At 45.6% G+C, this 24,865-nt stretch overlaps 1 protein-coding gene across 3 annotated transcripts in view; it reads right to left on the minus strand.

The window, feature by feature from the left end:
• PRKCE (protein kinase C epsilon) overlaps positions 1–24,865 on the minus strand; it is a 683,788-nt gene that overhangs the window by 224,317 nt on the left and 434,606 nt on the right. For all 3 annotated transcript variants that reach the window (XR_012325843.1, XR_012325842.1, XM_033838611.2), the window contains one exon: positions 5,466–5,620. Coding sequence is in view for 1 of the 3 variants with exons in the window: in XM_033838611.2 (XP_033694502.1) it covers positions 5,466–5,620 (155 nt within the window). In the remaining 2 variants the exon portion in view is untranslated. The remainder of the gene's footprint in view (positions 1–5,465; positions 5,621–24,865) is intronic.

Here is a 24,865-nt window from a genome sequence, read left to right on the forward strand (position 1 = left end):
CCAGAGTACAGAGTGATCTAGATGGGGCTAAAGCAGAATGCCCTTCTCTCCCTTCCGGTCCCCTTACTGCCCCTCACCCAGGGCGGACTGACTTTTGGGGGGTGATGATGATGGCTCATTAAAGATTGAAAATCTTGGAGAAATCTTGGAGCTCTCTCAGGAGAGCTTTGAAACTTACAACTTCCTCTCCTGCTGGTAAAAAGCCAAATTTTAGTGCTGTAAGTGAGGCATGTTAATCACCAATCATACTTGATATAAATAAAATACCTTGTCATTCCCCACTTGTTTTTATATCCTTCACTTCTACCTGTACAGTCCGACTAGTCATGCTCACTCTCAACTACTTTAGAAAGGAGACACGGCAGGTATTATCCGAACCCCGCAGGGAGGCCAGTCATGAAGAGGTTCAGCAACCTGCTCAAGATTTCTCGAAGGATTCTCTAGCAGCTGTTCAACTGCTTTGTCCTGGGTACCTACGAGGTCGGGGAAGAGAAAACTGACTTTACCTTTCTTTGCTGTTTAAATTTTGATTTTTCCCTATGACTACTACTTCTATACTTTAAAAAAAGGAATTCAATTTTATAAAAACGAAGGAAGGAATTCATTCTTCTAGTGTTAAGACACTTGGCCAGAGCCGCAGAAGCCATGTTCTTTACCACCCTCTGCCGCAGTACGTGTGACTGTGAGAGAAGAAGATGCATTCCTGTCTGCCGAGCCTCTGGTTCTCCTCCCAGGGAATCCTCGCTGCCCTGTGTCTGAGGTGGATCCCACAGTCTCTCTTCCATATCCCATGGTCAGAAGAGCATCCTCTGAGACTCAGCTGCTGTACTGAGCAGCTCAGAGGAAAACAGACAAGCTCTGAGCATGATGGAGAGTAGGAGAAAGTTCCCTGAATCAACTTTCGGAAGAAAGTCCACCCCTGAAAACCTCCCCCTGTCATGGTATGTGTGAGTGCGTAAGGGAGGGGAAGAGATTTTTAAAAGCCATAGTTAGGAAGCATGGACACACAGTAAGCTAGCGCCTGCTCCCACTGCAGCACACAGAGGATCCTCAGGACTGCTGGGCAGGGGACACAGAGACAGTGCCCTGTACCGCCCATGGGGGGGAACCTGAGCAGAGAGGGCCCAGAGGAAAGGGAGCCTGTCAGCCTGGGCTCGACTTCAAGTGTGAGCCCCCAGTCAGGGAAACGACTTCTTCCCTTAGTTCCTGAACCCTGGCCAATTAGCTGCTAATTAGTTTCTGTACAAATTCCAGCAGGAAAGCTGGAAAATTCTATCTCAACTTCAGCAATGAGGTTCCTCCTGCAAAATTTGGTCTTGCCAACCTCCCAGATAAACCCCTGCACCACCCCAAATATAGTCTCCACCTGGGCTTCGGAACAGCCAGAGACGAATATGCAGACACACATACCATCTAGCCCGTGTGCTGGAAGCTTCAAACAAGGCAGCATGGGAAAGAGAGATCACATGGTCCTCGTTCATCTATGAATCGAGAGAGATAAAGGAAGGGGGGCCGTTCAGGGGCAAAGAAAAAAAAAAAAACTGTGTGTGTGTGCTGCAGATGCTTCCAACACAGACTTTCAAAAGTGCACATGTATGAGGTAGCAACCCACTAGACTGGAAGGCTCTGGAGCATCAGAGACTAGAACAAGTATTTAGTGAGCACCTACTACAAGCAGGGTACCATCCTAGGCCAGCCAGGTAAGCACGCTTGCATGGAGTTCTCAATCACAGAATAGGTATCTTAAGTGAAAATACGAGGTTGGCAAAGGGAACCAGCCTGATCCAGAGAGATGCTGTCGCTCAGGGAAGGCATGACCCCCACGGCAGGCTGGGTGGTCAGGGGAGGCCTCCCAGAGCCGGGGCATCTGACACAGTTCTGAGGGCAGAACGGAATTTTTCTAGACCCGTGGTCCCCGAATCACCTGAGGAATGTTTTAAGAAAGTACAGATTCCTGAACCCCATACCAGACCTACTGAATCAAAGGCTCTAGGAATGGTACCCTGGAATTGCTATTCTTTAAAAAAAAAAAAAAAAAAAAGATTCTTTATGACAAATTCAAAACATACAAAAAGCAGACAGAATAGTGAACCCCTGTGTACCCATCACCCAGCTTCAGCGATCACCAACTCATGGCCACTCTTTCCTCACCTATATCCTTATCTAGTCCCCTTGTCCAGTATTCTGGAATCTACCTATTTTTTAAACCAGGGACTCTAAGGCAGTCAGACCATAGATGTGACCTGGAAGCCACTCACTGATCAAGACACAGATTAGGAGCAACGGAATTCCAGGGACAGTGGAGACAAAGACTAGGAGAAATGAAAGAGAAGGGTATTTGGGGGAGAATGGCCTAATTTGGAGGGCCTTGAGGGTGGGATACACGGTTGGGGGAAGGGGGATAAGGATCAAAAGATTGTTGGGGTCCACGAGGGCCCTGTCAGCATGCATGGTGTCTTTGTGAGAAACACAAAAAGGCATCTCCTATGGGTAGAAACAGCACCCCTTTCTGTGCTTTATCTTACGAGGGGTGAAGGTTGCTAAGAAGGGGATCCTGTGACAACCAGCCTGTGCTTTGAAAGAACACTGGGCAGCGATGGAGAGGGAGGTAGACAGACAGAAGGGCAGAAAACCGAGAGGCAGTGAGTGAGTCATGTCAAGAAATTCTTGCAAACTCGCCAGGGAAGAAGGAAGAAGGCCCTGGAGGTTGTCCTGAAAGAGAGAGATCTCGTGCGCGGTTCTGGAGAGAGTGATATGGAAGTCACGGGCACACGGGTGTCATTTGGAGGCATGCAAATGCTGAAATTGCTCAGGAGGAGTAGTTGGGGATGAAGGCCGTGGGAAAACCCAGCATTTAGAAGATGGGGAGGGGAGAAGGACCAGGCCAGGTGATATAGAGACTGAAGTGAAATGGTCAAGGAGATGGGAAGGAGAGAAAGAGAGGGGGCATGTATGGCTCATAGAAGTCAACAGAACAAAAGTGTTCTCAGGTGTGATGAGAGGGAAGCATTCAACGAGGGAAGTAGAAAGGAGAAGAAACCAGACATGTAAGCAAACGTCAAGTTTTGGAGCACCTGGAATGACTAGTCAAGCGTGGACTTGGATTTGATGAGCCCCATGGCAAGTGTCATGATGTGTAGCACGAGCTTACTGATCAGTTCCACTTCCTAAGCCTGTCACTTACGGCCTGGGGCAAATGATTTAAGGGAAGTCTGAATCCCTGCTGGTAAACTGTGGGTGATTATACCCACTCTGATAGGGAGGGGATGGGGATGGTATATCAATGAATGCCAATTCTTCCTGTCACTGGCACCTAACAGTGCACTGCCTTGTAGTATGGGTGATCTTTCCACATATCGAACCCCGGTATCTCTAACTAGCCTGCAACCAGTTTTGGGGGCAGACATTAGGGTTTTAAACTAATTGAAGCCAATGGTCATTTGTTGACCATTTACTACGTGCAAGATAAGAAGAGGATGTAAAATAAGAAGATCAAAGGGTTAAAAAGCAGCAGCCATGGCCCTAAAGGAGAGGGTGGGACTTAGTGAAGGACCCACACGGATGCCCGACCCTAACACAAGGTGAAGAGTGGCAGGTGCAGCAATCAGTTTCAACTTGCAATTCATTCCCAAATTGCAAATGAAGTGTGGTGGATGGAGAGACTTGCTCTGGATGGTGGGACCAGGCTTCGAGCCGGCAGGCAGTATTGCATGAGGCTTCTGGGCTGGACAGAGGAGGTGGAGAGGAGAGCAGAAAAATGAGGAAGTTGGGAATTGGCAGGTGAGTTTGAGGAAAGCTAAGAACCTCGGTAGGTTCAAAACAAGAGATCATGGGAAGTGAGGGGACAAAGATGTTCTGGGTTGTAGCAGACATAACCTAAGGTGACCCCCAAGGTGTCACACTCTGGTATAATCTCATACCCCCTCCCCTTGTATACGGTGGCTGCGAAACTGTGATTAACCTCCAACCAAAACAATGTGGAAAAGGGATGTGATATCACTACTGAGATTATATGACATTAGGGGGCAAGGGCCAAGGGATTTGCATGTATAATTAAAGTCCCTAAGTCATTTGACTTTGAGTTAAACAAAAGAGAGATTAGCCTGGCTGCGCCCAATCTAATCAAATGATCTGTTTCAAAGAGGGTCCAGGTCTCCCTGAAGTTAGAGACTCAAAGCAGGAAAGACTTTCTCTCCTGCTGGCCTTGAGGAAGCCACGTGAATGCTCCAGCTGCAAGGAAATGAATTCTGCCCGCAACCATGTAAGCCTGGAAGAGGAGCCCAAACTTCAGATAAGAATGCAGTCTGGCTGACACCTTGATCACAGCAGAGAAACCCAGGTGTGCCTTGCCTGGACTCCTGCCCCGTGGAAACTGAGATAATCAATGGGTGTTGTTTTAAGCCACTGCGTTTGTGGTAATTTGTTATGCAGTAACAGGAAACAAATACATGGACTCCTGTCGTGGAGGGCCATGAAAGCAGGCTAAAAAGTATGGGCTTTGTTATGCAGGCCATAGGGAGCCACTGACTATATTTGAGCAGAGGGACTTTACGGAGCTGGTGAGGGTTGGTCAGAACCCCTTGGAGAACACTTAGTCAGGGCATTGCTCCCGGGAGCAGGTCAGTGAAGTTCTGGTGAGGGATTAGTTCTGGGTTGAACCAAGCCAGCTATTCCTCTACCCAATTTAAAAAAAAAAAAAAAAAAGGAGGAAGCAAAATCTGAGTAAAGAAATTGACAGTCATTGAAAAAACCTTAAGGAACTTTAGTGTCCTTGTTGCTAATTATAAATATTTACTCCTCCCAGAATTCCTGACCTCACAGAAGAGCCTGCGTAGTCTCGCTCTCTTACTGGAAAATTTCTGTGTGTGTGTGTTCATTCTATGTTTTCTTGGAAGGGGGACAAGGCAGTAATAAGGGACTGGATGATCTGTAGAGAGTCACTTCCTGTTGGATATTGTCTAGTTCCCCTCCCCTCCTCCCCCCCAAGATCATAAACCCTGAGACCCGCAAGGAACTCCTCCTTCTCCGATTCTATCTGCTGGAGACAACTAAGCCAAACAAACTCAGGAAGTGGCAAGAGGTTGGGAAGGGGAGGAAGTTCATGGCACAGAAGGAAAAAGTAAAGAGAATGCCCTGATGTTCAAGGAAGAGGGTAGGGGGTGGGGCAGAGAGAAACGAAGGTCACCCCAAGGTTACTTGGCGCCAAGCCTTTAAAATGTCGTGCTTAAGCTTTCAATCAAAACTGGCACAAACAGTGGGTCAGATCTCCCGGGGCCATTCAAATATTAACATTCACAGTGATAAACAGCCCCCCAAAAAAGCCCTCTGTAAGCAAATTGGAACAAACAGCTAATCTAAAGCGGGTTGCTAAGAGACCAGTGGGGCAGGAGCCAAGTCAGTCCAAGCATCCGGAAAGCTCTTTATTTTTTTCGCTTTTGGGGAAGAGAGGAGGAGAGGAGAGGTACCTGTAGATGACTCCATGTTGGTGGAGGAACATGAGGGCTGACGTAACCTCTGCAGCATAGAACCGGGAACGAGGCTCGTCGAATTTTCGGGACCGCTGAATCTGGAACATGAGGTCTCCACCATTTACATACTCCATGACGAAAAAGAGGCGGTCCTGAAAGGAGAGGAGGAAATGCCATTTAGCGAATTCCGCTGCAGCTGCCCACACAGGCCAGCAAGCGTACTGTGAGTCCAAAGTAACAGAACCGGGACTCAAGGACCCTAGTAGCACACGTTCCAGAGAGAAGATGAAGGAGTTAGGGTACGAAGTGTTATTCTAAAATCTGTCTGTCTTACTTTTAGAGGCGTCAGCTTGGTCTAGTGGGAGAAGCCCAAAATTGACAGAAAGGAGATCTGGGTCTCTGTCTAATTTCCGTTATGACCTTGAAGTGTGACCTTGGACAAGTCTCTGTCCCTTTGCAGGCTCCCGTTACCTTGATATGTGTGGTGGGTTACATCATGCCCCCCCACCCCCGCAAAGGTATCCATGTCCTAATCCCTTAATGTGTGAATGTTACCTTAGATAGCAACAAAGGACTTTACAGTTGTGATTAAGTTAAGGATCTTGAGTTGGGGAAATTATTGTGCATCACCAGAGTGGACCCTAAAGGCAGTCACAAATGTCCTTATAAGAGGGAGGCAGAGGCGATTTGAGGAGGGAGGAGAAGGCAACGTGACCAGGGAGGTGGAGCTTAGAGTGATGCGGCCACAAGCCAAGGAAGGCGGTGCCACCAGAAGCTGGAAGAGGCAGAGAAGGATCTCTCCTAGAGCCTCTGGAGGGAGCACGGCCTGGCCGACACTTTGACTTCAGCCCAGGGACACTGGTCTCAGACGTCTGGCCTCCAGAACTGTGAGAGAACAGATTTCTATTATTTTAAACCACCAAGTTTGTGGTGATTTGCTACGGCAGTCCTAGGAAACTAACACAAAGCAACATGGACTAATGAGATGGTGAGAGCCCCTCCCATGAGGGCCACGTCTCACTCTGGAGGATGCTCCTTCTGGGATTCCCACCTTGGCGTGCTTCCTATGGGTTCTGTCCTCAAGAAGGGCCAAACCACAGTCATCCCTCATTAGGGGTGGTGCCTTCTCATCTGCCCACCATTTGGAGGTGGGAAGAAGATGGACCGAAATTCACTTTTGCAGTTTCTTGCCTACAGTTTCTGGAGCCCGTAGAGTGTGGGGTGCTGTGCTAGACAGGAGGCAAAGAGTTATAAACCATCACTGTCCTGAGGCGGCCGTGGCGGGGCGGAGGGGGGGGTTATGATCCAGGGGCAGAGATGGGAAATAGGTAGAATGATGAAAACAAAACAGGAGAAGAGTGCCTTAAAGACACTGGGTGCTGAAAGGATTAGGAGAAAGGGGAGCTCTCTGAAGTGGTGGGGTCCATGGAGGATTCTAGAAGGAGCTAGGCCCTCACTTAGAGGAGGAGGAGGTGCGGGAGGTGTCAACAAATACCAGGACATGGGAACAGAGAAGGCTTGGGGACCGGTAAACTGACTACGTCAGCAGGGGAGGAACATTCATGGAGCAAAGGGGAAACAGCGAGGTGAGAGGCCAGAGGGTCAGAGTACATTCTTAACATACAGATACAGTCTCAGCGGAGCTGCCAGGAGGATGTCAGCATATTGTTTTCAACCAGAATTAGGAGAATCATTTCCATGAAGACTGAGTAAAAATCACAGTGACACTTTATTCAGGGAGCAGCCTGGACGGCATATCTACTTTATAATTGGCATCTCTTTGAAAATAAGTCCATCCTTAAGAATTGTTACGAATTCAGACTACCTTCTCCCCCCACCACAACCTCCAGGATTATTCAAGCTTTACTGGTATTCACCAAGGCCCTAAGGTCTAGTTTCTCTTCCATTTGTCTTGACCCTCCCCTTCAAAGCCCGCCTTGTTTTCTCCCCCAAGTACCGTTTTGTACTCAGAAGTGTTCAGAAGCCAACCATTCATTGAATCACCTAGTCCCCATTCAAATCCTTATTTCAAAAATCAAATGATCAGGCCAACCCCAATCCAACGAAACCAGAATTTCTGAGGATGGGACTCAGGCATCAGTAGTGTTCAAAGGCCCCCCTGTGATTCCGGTGGGCAGCCAGGGTAGAGAACCACTCTTCCATCTGGTTTCTGCCAAGGTGAGATATATGGATTATAAGTTATTGGAGTTTTCCTCTTTTATCTTTTCAGGGATCTCCCAAGAACACAGGTTCTCAAACTTGTGCAGCAGAATCTGACGGAGGCTTGTTAGAACATGGATTCCTCCCCCCTCCTCCCGCCCCGCAGAGTTTCTGATTCAGAAGATCTGGGCTGGAGCCTGACACTCTGCCTCTCTTAGTTCCCAGGTGATGTTATGCTGCTGGCCAGGGACCCCCACTTTGAGAACCACTGCCCTAGAGCACTCGGGGCAAGGCTTTCCCATGGCAAGAACAGCTGCGTCATGCATTCAACACTGCCCTAATCTAGCTGAACCGTCAGAAACAGCTGCTACAATGCCAGTCCACGGTCACCAACTTGGACTTGGGCTTTAGCAACAATGGAGTATTTCCTTGCCTGTGTCTGAAAGAATCCAAATTTCTAAAGAGGAAAAATCTCCCCTCCCCATCCTGCCTCCCTGGCTGCTTTTTTTTTTTTTTTGCGGTACGCGGGCCTCTCACTGTTGTGGCCTCTCCCGTTGCGGAGCACAGGCTCCGGACGCGCAGGCTCAGCAGCAGCCATGGCTCACGGGCCCAGCCGCTCCGCGGCATGTGCGATCTTCCCAGACCGGGGCACGAACCTGTGTCCCCTGCATCGGCAGGCGGACTCCCAACCACTGCGCCACCAGGGAAGCCCTCCCCCTGGCTTTTTATACTCCAACACGGGAAACACGGCATTTGAAGATAGGGGCCGTGGAGGGAGAAAGAAGAGCTCCCACTCTGATTTCATCACTTACTGGCTGTGTGACCTCAGGCAAATGACTTCAGCCCTCTGTGCTCAGTTTTCTCATCTGTGAAAATGAGGATGATAATAGGACCCACCTTACAAAGTTCTTATGAGGATTAAATTACATATTAAAGTGCCTGGCTCATAACTGTTTCTCCATAAAGACTGTCTGTTACTATTGTTACTACAGTATTCTAGCTAGAGGTATGATAGTTAGTACGGTGATTATCGAGTCTTCGTTTTCCCTGTCCTTTCAGCAGTATTTTCCCCTGATCACCTCCTCTCCCAATAAACGCTTGCTCCCCTTAGCTTTCAGCTGGTTCTTCCCTGTGACTGTGGCAGGTTTTGTTCTGCCTTCTCTTGTAGGCTTCTCCTCTCTCCAGCCTAACTTAAAGTTAGGTGTTGGAATCCCACAAGGCAGTGTTCTAGGCGCCCCCCTTTCCGTACTCGCTGAATGATCTCATCTACACCCACAGTGGCTACTGCACCTTGACACCTATGACTCGCAAACGTCTCCCTCCGTCCTAGACCTCTCCTCCAATCTGTGGACCCATTTACCCAGCTGTGTTTCTGACATCTCCCTCTGATGCCTCAAAGGCACTCAAACCTAACATGTTCAAAACTGCTCCATAATCTTCCCCCAGCAAACTGGTCCTCGTCCAGGGTGCCTGTCTCAGGGCAGGGCTTAACCAACCAGCCAAGTGTATAAATCAGAAACCTGAAAGTCATTCTCAATACCTCCCTCCTCTCCTTTATCCCTCATATCCATCACCAAGCCCTACTGCTTTTACCTTTTGTACCTTTGCACTTATTACCTCTGTACCTGTTACATTTGCCTTTCTGTTGTCACCACCATCATGGCCACCATTCTCGCCCAAGCAGTTATCATCTCTTGTCGAGATTCTTGCAAGTGCCTCTTACTGACACTCCCTACGTTGATTCCAGCTCCCCCCACCCTGCCCTACCAAACGCTCATCACACTATGGACAGAGTTACCCTGCTGCAATGAAAATCTGATTACAATGCATGCCCCCTTCCTTCCCTCATTCTACTGACTCTTTCAAACGTTTCCTGATACTCTTGGAATAAATAGAAGACTCCCTAACATGCCTCGTGGCCTGTGTGATCTGGCCCTATCTAATTCTTCTGAGTAAGAAGCACTTTCAGCTGTTCCCTGTTCCCTCCACCCTGACAGCAAACTCCCTCCTGCCACCCTGACAGCAAACTCCCTCCTGCCACAGGGCCTTTGCTCATGCTGCTCCCTCTGCTTGGCATGTTTTCCCCTCTCCTTTCACCTAATGAATCCCTCCTTGTCCTTCAGATTTCAGTGCAACCATCTTTTCTTCTAGGAAGCCGTCCCTAACTTTTCTGACCAGGTCAAATCCCCCTATTACATGCGACACTCTCCAGTGGGTCTTTGATTTGTGTCACTGATTTATGTCTTTCTCCGCCAGTAGTCTGTATACTTCATGAGGGCGGGAACTATTGGTAATTCTGCCCTGTTGGTTTGTAAGGGAATTAGTCTAACTCCAAAGAAAAGCGGCTATAATTCCCTTTAAAAACAAGCATCATGTGGGGAGAAGAACTAAAAAAGTTTAGGGGGCTCTAAGAGAGAAACAAAACCAAAGGGTGCTCTGATATTTGTATCTGCAATTTCTTACTGCTTAGGGAGTTAAAGGCTTCAAGACAAGTCAGCCTGCTGCACTAGGCCTCCTGCCTGCAGAATGTGCCCATGAGTGCCCATTCTGACCATTTCCCCCTCAGGGGGTCTGTCTGTATCAGCACCCAATTTTTGGTATAGCTTTGAACAGTTCTTTGGTTCCGTGGACAGATGTCTTCACCTCCCCGTGAGATGGTCAGTTCCCTGAGGAACATACCTTATACTTCCCAGCAATCACCATCACCACTACCAGCTCACAGGCGCTCAATAAAAATCTGCTCATCCAACATTCACTCCACGTTAGCATCTTGAGGGAGGGACTCTCATTGGTTTAGTTCCTCATTGTACCCCCAGCGACTAGAATGGAGCCTGGCACAGAGTGGGTTCCTAGTGTGTCTTTGCTGAATGCACGAGGTCTTAAATACCCACCGCAGATGAGGCCCTGCTTGCTGGAAATTCAACAGTAAACCAGAGTTGGTTTCCCCATGTTACTTCTATTGTTAACCGCGTTTCGAGTTATTCTAACTTCAGCCCATCTGAACTTCAGTTTTAACTTGGTTTTCTACTCAATACAGCTCAACGTGCATGGTCCCAAAGCATGGTCAACCCTTGCGACACAGGAGGGACTGTTTTTAAAGCAAGACAAGTTTTTCACTTCTCCTCCCTCCGTTCAGTGAGTCTGGATTGTTTCTGACCTCCACACCTAACACATTTGAGAAGCATGTTTTGATGCAGAGTGAGAACCTCAAGTCATTCTGGGAACTGCTTAATTACATAAACTGAAATCAAAAGAAAGCTGGCAGACCCAGCAGCTATTCATTAATCCCCTCTTGGCATCAGTAGAAAACAAAACAAAACCAAACCCCAACTTCCTTGTAAAGTAAGCAAGTATGTTTTCTGAGGTAATCAAAGATTTTAAAAGCCTTATTCTACCTCCTCCTCCCTTAATCACACCTGAATGTCTGAAAAGTTACGGTCTTGCGATAGCAAGTAAAATAATAAAATCAGGAAAGAGATTATATGTCATGGCGATTTAGGGTAAGAATAGTTAATAATGACCTACAAGCCGGAAGGGCCACGCCATGTGTTTGAAATTCCCATTGGGCTCCATTTTCCCAGAGTGCTAACCTTTCCTGACTTTGAAGGGAAAACTAGGCCCTCCCTGTTCATCTTTCAAGGTGTGATGGATAGCCAGAGGCTTCCTCTCAGCAGCACGGCATGTCCTGCCAATTGGGTTTGTTTAGACACACATTCTCCATCGTTTGTTAGCTGTTTATATGTGCAAAGATTCTATCATCTTTGAATCAATTTCACAGGAATGCCCAACAAAAGACTGGACTTCGAACAGTCCGCCTTTGATGTGCCAATGACAGGATGAACAATTTCTCTAAGGTACCATCTGAGGGAATCATGGGGCCTGACCTCACACTCTGTAGCATCTCCTTTTCTCTCCATGTCTCCATCATTTAACCTATCAACTCGACAGGTCTCTCCTGGGTGCTCTACCCTGAGGTAGGTGACTGGGAGATATGGAAGATGATATAAGCCATGGTTTTGATTTTTGGGAGCTAGGAATTGAACACAGGAAACCACAGAAAGCAACACGAAATGCTCTATCATTATGTGCTAAACCCTTCTGTATCAAATCAGATTGTGAAACCTATGTATCTGGGACCTTATCTTCTTAGGCCCCTAGAGAAGAACTGTCTGTCATCCAGGCCTTAGCACTTACAGAAAATCATTATAAGAAACACTCATAAGAAAATTCTTTCTGTATTTTGTTTTCCATAATACAACTGGTATTGATGGAACTAGCCATTGCTATAGGAATTTTGTTGAGACAAATCTGAATTAGGGAAAGACCACAATTGAGGTCTTGAACAACAGAAGGTGGAAGGAGTAGAGAGCCTGGCAAGTTAGAAGCACAGCCCTGAAGGGCAGAGGTAAGCAAGAGTGGCCACTGCATATGGGGATATGAGGAGGGTGAGAGTAAACCAGTGAAAAAACTTGGATACAGGAATGAAGGAGACAGATTCGATGGTGGGGTGAGGCCAGATGGTTCTGAAAACACAGGTGGGAAGTAAAGACCTCTAGAGATCTTCTGAGCTGTACATTGGCATAACTAAAGCTGATTAAAAAAACTATTCTAAAAGCAGAGTTTAGGATGGGTTGAAGGAAGGTTGCTTGAAGTTATTCCATCTCTTCCCTATTTCCACTGTGTTAAATGTTTTATTATCTTTGAGAAGGACCAACAAGCAACCCTCCCTCTCCTCTATTACACTTCCTGGCTCGAACGAAGGGAAAGATCCGACCACTTCGGGAAACGTAACCACCTCAATTTTATTTCCCCACCAAGACGGAACAGCCAACATCACAATCAACTAAAAACAGTCAGTCATGAGTGAGACTCTCCAGCTCACAGGGAGACGTACCATCTGTGGACTACAGGCAGAGCCTTGTTCAGCTGGTGTCACAGACCTTCCCCTAAGTTTGGTGAAAGAGAGTTGTAGATAATAAAAAGAAAGGACCTTTCTTCTCACGGAAGACTTACCTGTCAATTAACAGAGAATGAGAGTCTCATCTGAATAATAATTATGATCAGTGATGTAAATTTTCTTATGCAATAACACTAATAATTATCACCCAAAAAATGTCGCTTAAAAAGATTCACGTTCACCCGTCCTCAGCCCTTCTCAGCTTTCTCCCCCTCTCACCTCCCACTGTGCAAGGCCTTACTCGGTTGTGGTCTTTGCCGAATTCAGATTTATCTCAACCAAATTCCTACAGCCACGGCCAATTCCATCAACGCCAAGAGTGGAACGGAGAATACAGAATGGGTTTTCACATCGCTGTTTCTTACAATAATCTTCCGTAAGTCACAGATGGTAGAGTCTACCCTCCTTTGGGTAAAAGGGGAGAAGTATTTTTCTTGGGGGAAGTATTAACCTAATCAGAACTGGCCAAATAGTAAAAATTCCACGCAAAAGTCTGCTGGTTGAGAAGGTATAAACTTCATTCATGTCCATCTAATGTTTGTTTCCAACTGCTTTTAACCCTGCTTATTGGAAGTACACAGGACACCTCAAGTCTAAAGTGACCTAAAGCTGTACTAAACTGACTCACTCGATAAAGCTCAAAATAAACATTTCCTGCCTCTGATTAGAGCTGCACTTAGCCCAGGGAAAATCTTCAAGTTACTGCCAACCTGCCCCACGCACACTGATCTGCGTGTGAAAGCCAGGGCAAAGGGGGAAAGGATACGTCAGAGAACACTTGCCTTTCATAGGGTCATCAACATCTTAGGAAATAGAAGTTACTATCACATGATATGATAGGACATACAGAATGGCCCCCAAATAGGCTACATCTCGATGATGCTGACACCAGAGTGACCTCATGCCATGAATAAGAGCAACATCTAAAGGTAAGTAGGAATAATGGTTTGTTGTTAGTTTTCTCTTTGAAAATGATAGAATCCAGGGGGTTTAGATGGGGAACATGGCAGTGAAATGTGCAGCCGTGTGGTTTCGCTGAGGCTCCCTCTTATTCCACTGCATTACCAGAGCGTCAGCATCACCTGACAGTACCAGGCTCCTTCCTGGTTTTTCACCCTCCGGCTGCTTTCTCCATCAAGTGCCACTCCTGGGGTGTGGCTTCTGGCTACTGTCCTCTGTCCCTGGCTGTTGACCTGGACTCCAGGAAAGCAGCAAGGCATCAGGAACCTCGCCCCTCACTCGTCTGCCCAACTTAGCAGCCTGGCCATCTTGTAGAGGTTTCACGCTCTGCAGTGTGCCTGTTGCCCACTGAGAACCTGGTCTGCCCATTCTGGGCAAGATGGTGACACAGGCCAAATCTGTCTTTGATGATACCAAGAGTTAATTTAAACAGAAGGAAAACACTGTCACCACTGTCACCAGCAGTCAGCTGTCTGAAGCCAAAGTTAAGAACTGAATGAAGGTTCCCTGTAAGTGTTTTTAAGCAAAGGAATGAAAGTATTCCTGTTCTAAGCCCATTTCCCCATCCAGCCAAGGCCCATGTCATGGTCTTGTCCTTTACCAACACTCCTTTCATGAGCTCAGGCTTTCCCTCTCAATCCAGTATGTGACTGCATCACACTCTGACTGTCCCGCCAATACTTCCTGTGTCTCCAGCAGGATGTAAGGCCCAACAGGTGGGCCTCAAGGCTCCCCTTTCCTGTGTATCCCCTGCTTATCTAGGCTTGGTGCATGTCTAGCTGGTAAAGAAGAACTAAGTGAGTATCTCTGGTCTCCAGCTCAGATGCTAGAGATGGACCCCAGGCAGAATGGAAGCAGCCCATGTCGCTGCTACTCTGATTCCAGAAACTTCAGATGCCACCTTATTTCCCGTGCCCAACACAAAAAGAAGCCCCTACAGAGGTCACACCTGAGGTCTGATTTCCAGGAGGCTCGCGCACCTGCTGTTGTAAATAAAGCCTACAGTCCTGGGTCAGGCCAGCCACGAACTGTGTCATGGCTGCAATTGTCGTTGCTGTTTTCTCTCTCATTGTTTTTTGTTTCTTTGCTTGCTTGCTTAATTCGATTTAGAATGCAATTTTGCTAACCAATTCAGGGATCAGAATGTACCCACATCAATGTTAAAATGACCCGTCTATTCAGTGAAAAGTAATCAAGGAAATGTTTTTCCAATTTTACACATAAGGAACAACCGTTCAGTTAACTTTACAACCAGCTGTCAACGTCACAATAGTTCCTCTTTTCTTACCTTTCCTTTTCTTCCCAAAGAATATACAAAGTTCTTGTGACAGTTTTAAACATAAGCAAATACCAGGTAGCTGACCCTAAGGAGAGAAGGTACATCACTATTTCTCTTCAGTTGTGGGAAGGAAATACAACCTGCTTAGATGGAAATATTTAGGTTGAGCCCACCGTACAGAGAAGGAAGGAAAGCTTCCCCTCACACCCCCTGGCTTGGTGTAGCAGTCAGAGCTGATCCTACACGTAGCGGGCAGTGATGTGGTGAGAACCTCTGTTTAGCCTGCAGACCGGATAACAGATGCACACTGTGGTCTATGCAGCAAATATCTGAGTTTCCAATGAAACATTATTTCTCCACTTGGAATGCTGGAAGGACGGCACTCTCTTCCATTCCAAAGTTTACCCATTCACTAGGACCTGGCTCACGCCCGATTCAGCCAACACTGACCTTTTCCCTTCCTATCTGCTCCGGAGCTTTCTGTCTGCACCAGTTTGAGTTCTTGGTTATTCTTACAACACTCTTTAGTAGAAGCAGGACACAGGTAGCAACTGCTCCTGTAGCAGCTGGACTCTGCTGATCATACCACAAGGTCAGTGTGGTATCCGATTCTGGGCACCATATTTGATGCTGATAAACTTGGAGTTCTTACAGAGGATGGCAAACAGGAGGGTGTGGAGAAGCCGAGACCTATAAGAAGCGGCTGAAGGAAGTGGCCATTGTCAGCCTCAAGAAACCCACTCTTAGAGGATGCTGAGAGTCCGAGCTGAATGAATGAATGAACAAATGAATTAGCTATCAAACAAAGGAACACACTGAAGAGGAACTCTCTTCAAACGAGTGAAGTATTGCCATGTTGGTAATCAACTGCAGGACTGCCATGTTGGTAAAGACAACCTGTGTTATTGCAGATTAACTAAGACCAATGGGTAGAAGATAAACCGAGGCCCCTTTTATCAACGTCTAGGAAAGACGTTAAAGAACTCCGGCCTTCTGTCTGGATCCCGCTGCCTTGTTCTGCAGTGAATTCCTTCCGACCTGAGGAGGCCAGCCTTGTATGGATCATCACTTTGCAGGGCTGTTAACAGAAACCCTCTTTGTTCATTGAGGGGATGGGCCAGATGAGCTGGCTGAGCCACAGAATCCCTTGGGAGCGTTTTAAAGCATGCAGATTTCCGGGCCCTTTGATCGGAGCTTCTAACTCTGGCTGGGCCTTGGGAATGTTCACTTCGTTTTAAATTCCCCAGGTGGCTCCAAATGCTCAGTGAAGTTTGGGAACCACTGGACTGGACAACTGTCCTGGCTTCTGACATCAGGATTTGGTGATTTCATTGCATTGGGTTCTGCATCTTTTTGTGAGAATTTCATGTGTCGCTAAGTCCAACAAAGTGTAAATTCTTGGACCAGTGGTTTCTAGCTTTCCTTCAGCCCAGGACTCTTGACAGACAAGGTGTGCTCTCAGGAAAAGCACGGCTTTCCACAACAGGAGGTATCTCCTGCCGTGACCAGGGCCATGTCTCCTGCATCCCTGCAATGCTTCGTACCATGCTGGGCTCATCCAAGCCACTCCACTAACGCCATAATAAAGCTCTTATGTGTAGCTGACACCACGCTGTACCGTGGATTTGCAAGTGCGGGGCCATATGAAAACAAATCAAGGGCCTGAAATTCCCACCCACAGTTGGAGAGCTGTGGTTTCACCACATTATTGTATTTTGTCTTTTCCAGTTTATCAGTCCCACTTGGCCTGACTTGCAGTCCCACAGACACCTCGGTGGATTCATATGCATGGCTGCCCCAAACCAAATAAACCACACCACGATGGCAAGAAAGCTCTGCTGACATCTCCGCTGTGCTAAATTCCCTTTCATGTTCTGACTCCTTTAATAAAGCCGAAATGAAAATGTGCTAATCTGGGGGAAATTGGCAACTTGGAAATAATACACTAATGTATGCATACAACTCAATCTTGTGGATTCTGGACGCTTGATCACATTGTTTTAAATCTTAAGTGGCATGGCTGGTGGCTGCGGGCAAGCTGAAGAGGATTTCCATACCACTTCACTAATACTTTCATTTGATGACAGATAGAGCATGAAGAGAGGTTTTTCATTATTAAATTCTTTGATCTCCATACTTCCACCCGGGTTTACTCTGAACCCCAGGAAGTGCGGTGAGATAAACTTGTACGTATTTGGTGTAATAGCGCAGTGTCCTCTCCAAGGAACTGTTTAACCTCAGCTGGATTCCGGCATGTGTTGTTTTCTAAAAAATCCATGAGCACAGACTCCCATCAACACTATGCAGTCTACATTCAGCAGGTGTAGGTGTTTGTAGAAGCAGAACAAAAACAGCCTGTGTTTAATCTGTGCACAGACCTTTTGTTCTTAATGACCTGAAAAGGTGGTGAAATAGACAAAGCAAGTGAGAGTTTCAGGACCAAGTCTCGCCTCTGATACAAACCGAGGGCCGGCAATTCCGAGAGGCGGCTGGTTTCTCTAAATGTAGAAATCCATGATCTCAATGGCCTTGTTAATGACACGAATGAGGAAAAAGACTTGGAGAACCTCAAATGAAATGTCCATAACTTGACTGTAGTCAAGTTTGTAGAACTCTGCCAGTGGATGTTCTTGAATGTTCTGACAGCCTTCTCCATCCACATCCTCACCTGCATGGTGTAGCGGTCCAAACTCAGCCTCTGGACCCAGACTGCTCGTGTTCAAATCCTAGCTCAGCTACTCTCTGGCTGTGTGAACTGGACAATCAGGGGTGTTGGTTTCCCCATCTGTAAAATCAAGATTCGATAGTAGCTACTTCTTGGAAAATTATAATAGATTATCCTTATCGTAGGTGCCTGGCCCCCAAAAAAGTGCTCTGGAAAATATTAGTTTCAAGTTTTCATTCACAAGCTTCCATTCAGTGGCTTCATATGGCTCAGTGATGAACACATTTCAAATCAGTCCATTAGTTTGTATTTATAGAGGGCTTTCAAAAAGGCTACAGCCTAGTTGGAGGAGTGAGAAGCTCCAATGAAGTAAGAGTTAACACCACAGGAGGGTATTTTATTATTTGTGGATTTATGATGAAGAAATAGTGAAGGAAAGCTCCATGGAAGAGCTGGGACTTAGAGGTGAAAGGGAATCAAAATGAGGAGAGTTTGGGTCTTCCAGGTGTAGGAGAACCGTGAAGTCACAGAGATGGGATGCATTTGGTAGACTTTGGGAATGGTGAGGAGGTCTAGCTGTTTGAAGCAAACCATCTCTAACGCGGCCTTTCCGTTTTTCTTAGAAAATTATAATCTAAGATTAATGTGAGGACACAATTAACAAGTGGAAACTGACAATGGCTCTAATTTATTGAGCACCTACTACCTGTGAAGTATGAGCTACTTTTCCACTGATGCAACAATCTTGAAAGCAAGTGTTAATATCCCCATTTTCTACGAAGAAACAGTGGCTCAGAGGAGTAAGCTGACTTGCCTGAGGCTACTGGTAAGTAGTACTGCTAGAATTTGAACCCAGATCTGTCTGCCCCTAAGCCAGGGCTCTTTCCATCACCCTCAGCATCATTCAATAAGCTGACGTTAGAGGTCACATTTTATGTATCAAAAATAATGGTGCTTGGGGCTCAGGTTAGAGACTCTGTGTTCACGTCTCCACATTAAACCTCTGCTCAGGCTGTATTTGTAGAGGCGGTCTTGAATCTCTAGGACACAAATTCTGGTGCTTTTTGAAGCAGCGTGACAGGGATTTGTTCCTCTCTCTGGGACTCTTGACCCTCTTTAGAGTCAACACAGAATCTAGGTGAATACAACGTCATGTCTTGTATACAGTGGTCTGCTCTTTGACAAATTCCACCATCTGGACCACCAATGTGAAACTGTAAGGGGGAAAATGTCCCCTGAGTGGGGGAGAGAAAACACTGGTGCCACAGTCTATATTATCCACAACAACAGAAGCTAACACCACTCTCAAGTCCATGGGCCAAGGGCTACTTTGTGACACTGCAGGCAAAATTAAGGTTAGGATTTTAACCTTAAGAAAACTCCACTCTTCCTAGCTTACTGGAGCAGTAAGGTGGGAAATAAAGATAAAGGAGTATACTAGAATTGACCAAAAAATTGCCAATCTGGGGCTGTTTAAAGTAGGAACAGCAGTCCTAACTTTTTATAGCCCTGAAGGTGTTATTATACCAAAGTCACCAAGTAAAACTAAAATAACATTCAAAACTCTTTCTACCAAGACTTAAAAATATGTGCTGATTTTATTATTACAGCAGTAATTCTATTGGTATTAGTGATAATACAATGATACAGTCTGGAAAAAGTTTTCCATCAAAAAGGTTTACTGGTTGACAAGAGCTCATATTACCTTTGTAACATGGAAATCTGAATTTCCTGATAAATGCCAGATAAATGAACTGATTTCAAAGTAGTGGAAACTAATTTTTTAAATGGTCAGAAAATATACGAACGAATATTATGTTTTAAACTGTAAAGCACCATATGCATTTGTTATTGTTGCTGATTCATATAGTTCTTGCACAGCACACACTCAAAATAAAACTCTACTTATAGAAACATACCACAGATGCATATCACACCGTTACCCAGACAAGACCTACCCTTAGCCTTCAGAAATCACTGCAAAGAACAGTTGTATGACCTTAACTTTACCAGTTCCATGACTGGCAATTCGGAGAGACTTCACCCTGCAGGTGGTGAGCTGCAGGTAAGGGAGAATTGTAAGTGAGAGTTCTAGAGAGGCTTCCATGTAGAAGACAGTATCCCAGATGCTCTAATTTGTTGCCTCGCTGAAAAACGTGCTACCTCTCCACTCAAGAGCCTTCAGTCGCTTGAAACGAAACCCAAATTATCAGTAGTAGTGCTTTTCAAACATTAGCATGCGTGAGAGTCAACTGGACACTTTTTTAAAAACACAGATTCCTGGGCCCCAAAATACTGAGGCTGTAAGGTCTAGGTTGGGATGTGAGATTCCGCATTTCCCAGAATGAGAAATGGGCTTCGTCCCAGCAAGCTCCCAGGTGATGCAATGCTGCTAGTCTAGGGATCCCACTTTGAGTGATCCCACTTTGAGCAGTTGCGGTTAGAACCACCCCCAGTCTGGTGGTCATCTAAATTTCAGCCTATCTCACGACTTCCTGCTTGAGTTGATTTCTCTTCATTATGGCAACCACTCCTCGCTCTTGGTCACTTCTGAACCATCCTGGCAACTCCGCCCCAGGTCCCTCCTCTCCACCTATCAGACTCTTCCTATTCTCTTCCTCCTCGGTGGTGCCTTTTCCAATGAAGACAGTATTGAGAAAACTCTTCCTCCTGTGAATTCATGGCAGTCCCTAAACCAGCCATGTGATGATTAATCACACCCTGTACATTATAACCTTATGCCATTGGCTTACATTGTTAGGACAGAGAAGTTTATTTAACTCAGTGTTTTTTTTTTCATCCCACTTCTTCAACTGGACTTTCTCAGTCCTTGAGAGCAGGAATTATACCTTGCATATAATAGTCAATCGATTAATAATGACTGATTAATTAGACTTACCGATCAACATAGTTAATATAACTTTGGTTCGACTTGGGTAAGGTTGTCTAAATTACTAAGATGGGTGAGTATCATTACTCTAGACAAGCCAATTCAACACTGTTTCACGGTCTTCGTTCTCAGAGCGGCCCCTGAGGTCCTTTATTGGACCTAACAGAGCAGGCATGCTCAGAAATTACATGGTTGATTACTTGAGTGGCTCGCCCAAATGGACTACTTCTCTTCCTCCTGGATACAAACCAGCTTAGGCTTATACCCATTCATGACCCTACTTTTAAGAATTCCACTGGGGAGTCTACCCACCAATGATGTAAAGTACAGGCAAACCATCAGAGTCTCACATGGACGACAAAAACAAAAGATTTTTCAATTGCCTTCTGACTAATTCCTTACTTAGTGAAATAATCAGTAAGCTGGTGAGGAAACCCTACTTTCAACCACAGTGTTATGTAAAAAATGTGCATTCTCTTGCAATACTGACTCACAAACAATCCGATGCCAGGAAGCTCTAACAAATGCCTGGAAAAGGGGTATATTTCCAGATCCACATGACTTTTACTGTTCCTCTGTGTTGCATCAGATTCTTGGTTTGCCACGTGGGAGGAGAGCTAAGAAACGATTACGAAGTGAACTGGCTCTATAAGGATGGGCGATCCTGCAACTTTGGGCTTCCAGGCTCTGCTAAACTAAATGGAAGTTTGGTTCATTCATTTCATAAAAGGCAATCAATCTCTGGCAGATACTTCTTGAGCACATACTAGATGCTAGACAGTTCCACCCGTAAACTGCTCATTCTCCATCTCTCTCTCCAAACTCCAAGACGTTGTCTACCCTTGAAATTATACATGCAGTTTCATTTTGTATCATGTCGACTGGGCCTACACCTGAGTATCTGAATATGTAGATGAGATGAGCATGACTTTAAAACAGCACTCAGCTCACGGCCTTGGGCTGAGAGATACCCTTTCACCTCTGCCTCCCAGGCACGGCCGAAACTGCTTCTCAGGGCTCTAAACCAATACTTTAATACCATTCTTTGCTCAACCACTGCACCAAAGTATTTTGATGGACAAGGACTCACTATCTAGTACACTTCATCAGTCTGGCATTTGTTCAAATATGAGACTGTGATAGCTTGAACAGGAGCAAACTGGAAATATATCTTTATAAAGAAATACATTGCTAAGCCAATTGATAGCCAAGTCAAATGCTCAAATGTACAAACCTTTATAATTAAGAACACACGTTTTTAAGTACACCAACAGCACCCATCTATTTGGCCAGTGTGCTAATTCAAATTACCCTTATCTTTTTACCAGGGAAGGTTCTGAGGAACCTCTACCTGGCGACAATCTGTGAGCAGTTCTAACTCCTGTCATCTTTTTGAACACATTCCATATATTTCAGATTTACCACCAATTCTAATTGCCCAAATTAGTTTTCTTTTGCTGTGCATCTGTTTGGATAAGATAAAACTCTGCCAACTTGGTTAAAACAGAAGCACTGACCAAAGAATCATTAGCAAGAGCTCCCCACTAACCCCAAAGGCAGACCTCACCAGGACTAACTCTCCTCTTCTCCGTAAAGCCCTCGACCAAGTTCCCACGTACTTACAACCCAGGGTCAGCCAGTGACAACAGTTGCCTGTAACCTAACAGCACAGCGAGAAACTTCTGCCCTGCTCTAATCATCCAAATGGAAAATTTACGAGAGATACAGACAGACCAGGTCACAGACTGTGTCCTGAGCACTAGAAATAACTTATTTTCACAATTTATTTCAACAAAATGTACTGGGTAACATAAAGTTGTTCAATGAATATAAGCCTAGGATTTTCAATGGGAGAAGATGGTTCCCTGCCCTCTTTCCCAGAGACCAGACTATCAAGAGGCAACCTCCAGCCTTGGCCACTTCAACCTCGCCTTATCTACCTCCATTCGCAAATTTTTGTGAAAAGAAAGGGAGAGCAGGAAAGCAAGATCTGAATAAAGGTAGGTGACTCTTATTACTTCAACACTTCCTTTGGGGTGACTTGAGCCAAGCCGACACTCAGATGGGCGTGCTGGTGGAAAAAGAGGGGAAACAACAAAACATGAGAAAGGAAATTTACAAACGCTTCCCCCTCACCCGATACTGCACTGGGCTATCTCATCTCCCCGAAGACCCGTGAAGCCCCTTACCACTTGCACACTCTTCCCCTAGGTCACGGCCTGTTACTCCTATATTCTCTCAAGGGAAATGCAAGGATTAAAATGGCTGAGCTAGTGGCAGCCAGCCCTTTGGAATGTCTGTGCAATAGTCATCTCTGGAGGGTCGCTGCTGCATCTTCATAAATGGGTTGGGGGGTGAGGGTAGTGGTGCTGTGCAATACAGCCCCAGAAGAGAGAGTTAAGACAAACTAAACAGCAGCATTCCACCAGCCCCTTGTGCAGAAGGCAAGGGTGCCTTAGCTCCCCAGGAGACAATGCCATCAGCTAAAGCATGAATCAACTGGTCTGCTCTATTTTCTAAACTTGCGCAAACACTTTCCTGGAATCGGCAACATGACTCAAAGCACCTGTGATCATTTATGGCTTGGAAATATAACACAAATACTTCAGGATAATTTTCCAGTTGGAAAATATTTAAATTTTCTTTTTTGTATGTGTTTCTAACCTCCAGTGACATCAGATCTTGATCATTAAGATAATGCCAAGGCCGGTCAGAGGTAGCTCATTCTAGAATAAGAAGGTAAAAGGGATTCTGCTAAAATCTGAACAGCACTTTCTCCAGATTACTACAGTTACAACAGATCTTATCTGAACTGTGGTCCTCACACACAAATAACCGCTGGCTATTCAGATGGGAAGAATAACAAATTATTCACCGAAATGGTGTGCTCCTTTTTTTTTTTTGATTGTGAAGCTTAACTGCACAGACCGTAGGATGGAAGGCCTGTTGGGGGTATCAGAGGAAGTCTGTGCGTGAAACAACGCCTGCTTTCGCTATTTCCAGAGTATGCGAGAAACTATGACAAACCCAAAACACTGTTTCTGAGATTCTTGGAGGAGTTGTTTAGTTCAGCCACAGACACATTCCCTGCTCTGGGGAGACTAGATAAACAGCATTCTTTCGAGGTGCAGGTCTTAAACAGTTGCTTCCCCCTTTTCTCTTCCCCTCTTAATAGTAGGCTTTTAGGTTTGAATAAACCAGGAACTACATCAACCCCCCCCCCCCACTCCTTTCCCCGTCTGAATACAAGAAGCTTGGAGAATTATTATCAGACACTCTATGATCCTAGCTCTGAAGTGGGGAAGAATTTAAATATTTTGAAGGGCCAAGAAAGGGCAAGGGTAAAATAAGTTAAGAGCACGGTTTTGTAAGTTAGAAAGTCACTATTTTCTCCTCCATACTCTGGTTAAAAACAAGAGCCACATCTGCAGAAAGCATGCGCTTGCTATCAGCAACAACAGACCTCCCCTTCAATCCCCCCACAGTAGTTATACTACTGAACTGAGGAGCCCAAAGGAAGAGCCCGAGGGAGTTAAAAAAAAAAAATAATTTTGCCACCTGTAGTAGTTTATGTGCTACCAGTTTTTGACCAATGAGGTACTTTCCAATTCCCATAGTCTGTACCCTCACCCAAATCAGAGTATAACCAGAAAATGGTTCCTTGTATCTCCCCAATTCTTCTTTCTATCTAATCTAGAAGAGAGATAGCATTCAGTAAGACTTTGCTTCTGCTACAGGCTGCTGATGACAATCTAAATCCCTTGGGCTACGGTTTAAGCATTTGTTGCCAAGACTGTCCTTTCCAGTATCATGTAATACCATGTTTTAAAGAAACCATCGGTGCAAGGAAATCTAATTAACTTGGGGTTACCTATCAGCCAGTATTAAGAAATACATCATTAACTGAAATGCATTTATAAATATATTTAGATGATTTTGGGGTGTCAAAGGAATAACACTATATCTTAAAGGCAGTTAACCATTCTTATAGTCATCAAAAATTGGCAAATTTGAGGACGAAAACTGCATTACAGTCAACAACTCTCGGGGTCAGGGAGGAACTAGGATTCTGTAAAGTCATCAGAAATGAATCTTCTACACTCTTCCCGAGTTACTGAACAATTTGCTTCTTAAATGAATTTGATAGGAAACTGCTACTCCAATTTAGAAGTCACCAGTAAGGATTATTACAGCACAAAGAACGGAGACTGTTACTGCTCTGCCTGGCAAAACTGCAAATCCTTTCCTGCCCCTTTTAAGATGGTCACAATGGCAGAATCCTCTGTCCTGGGAGCATGCTTGACTTCCATTTTCAAATGCAGGGGAAAACAAACAAGCTTGGGCTGCTTCACAGAGCCTCAAATAGCTTTTTCCAAAGATGAGCTTCATCTCTCATCAGGTGGGTTTTTGAAGGCCCAGACCACAGAAACCGTCTGGGAGCCTGGGCTCAAAAGTCCAGAACAATTCAGAAATTATTTCAGCTGTT

The sequence above is a fragment of the Tursiops truncatus genome, chromosome 14, assembly GCF_011762595.2.
Source record: "Tursiops truncatus isolate mTurTru1 chromosome 14, mTurTru1.mat.Y, whole genome shotgun sequence".
NCBI classification, from domain to species: Eukaryota; Metazoa; Chordata; class Mammalia; order Artiodactyla; family Delphinidae; genus Tursiops; species Tursiops truncatus.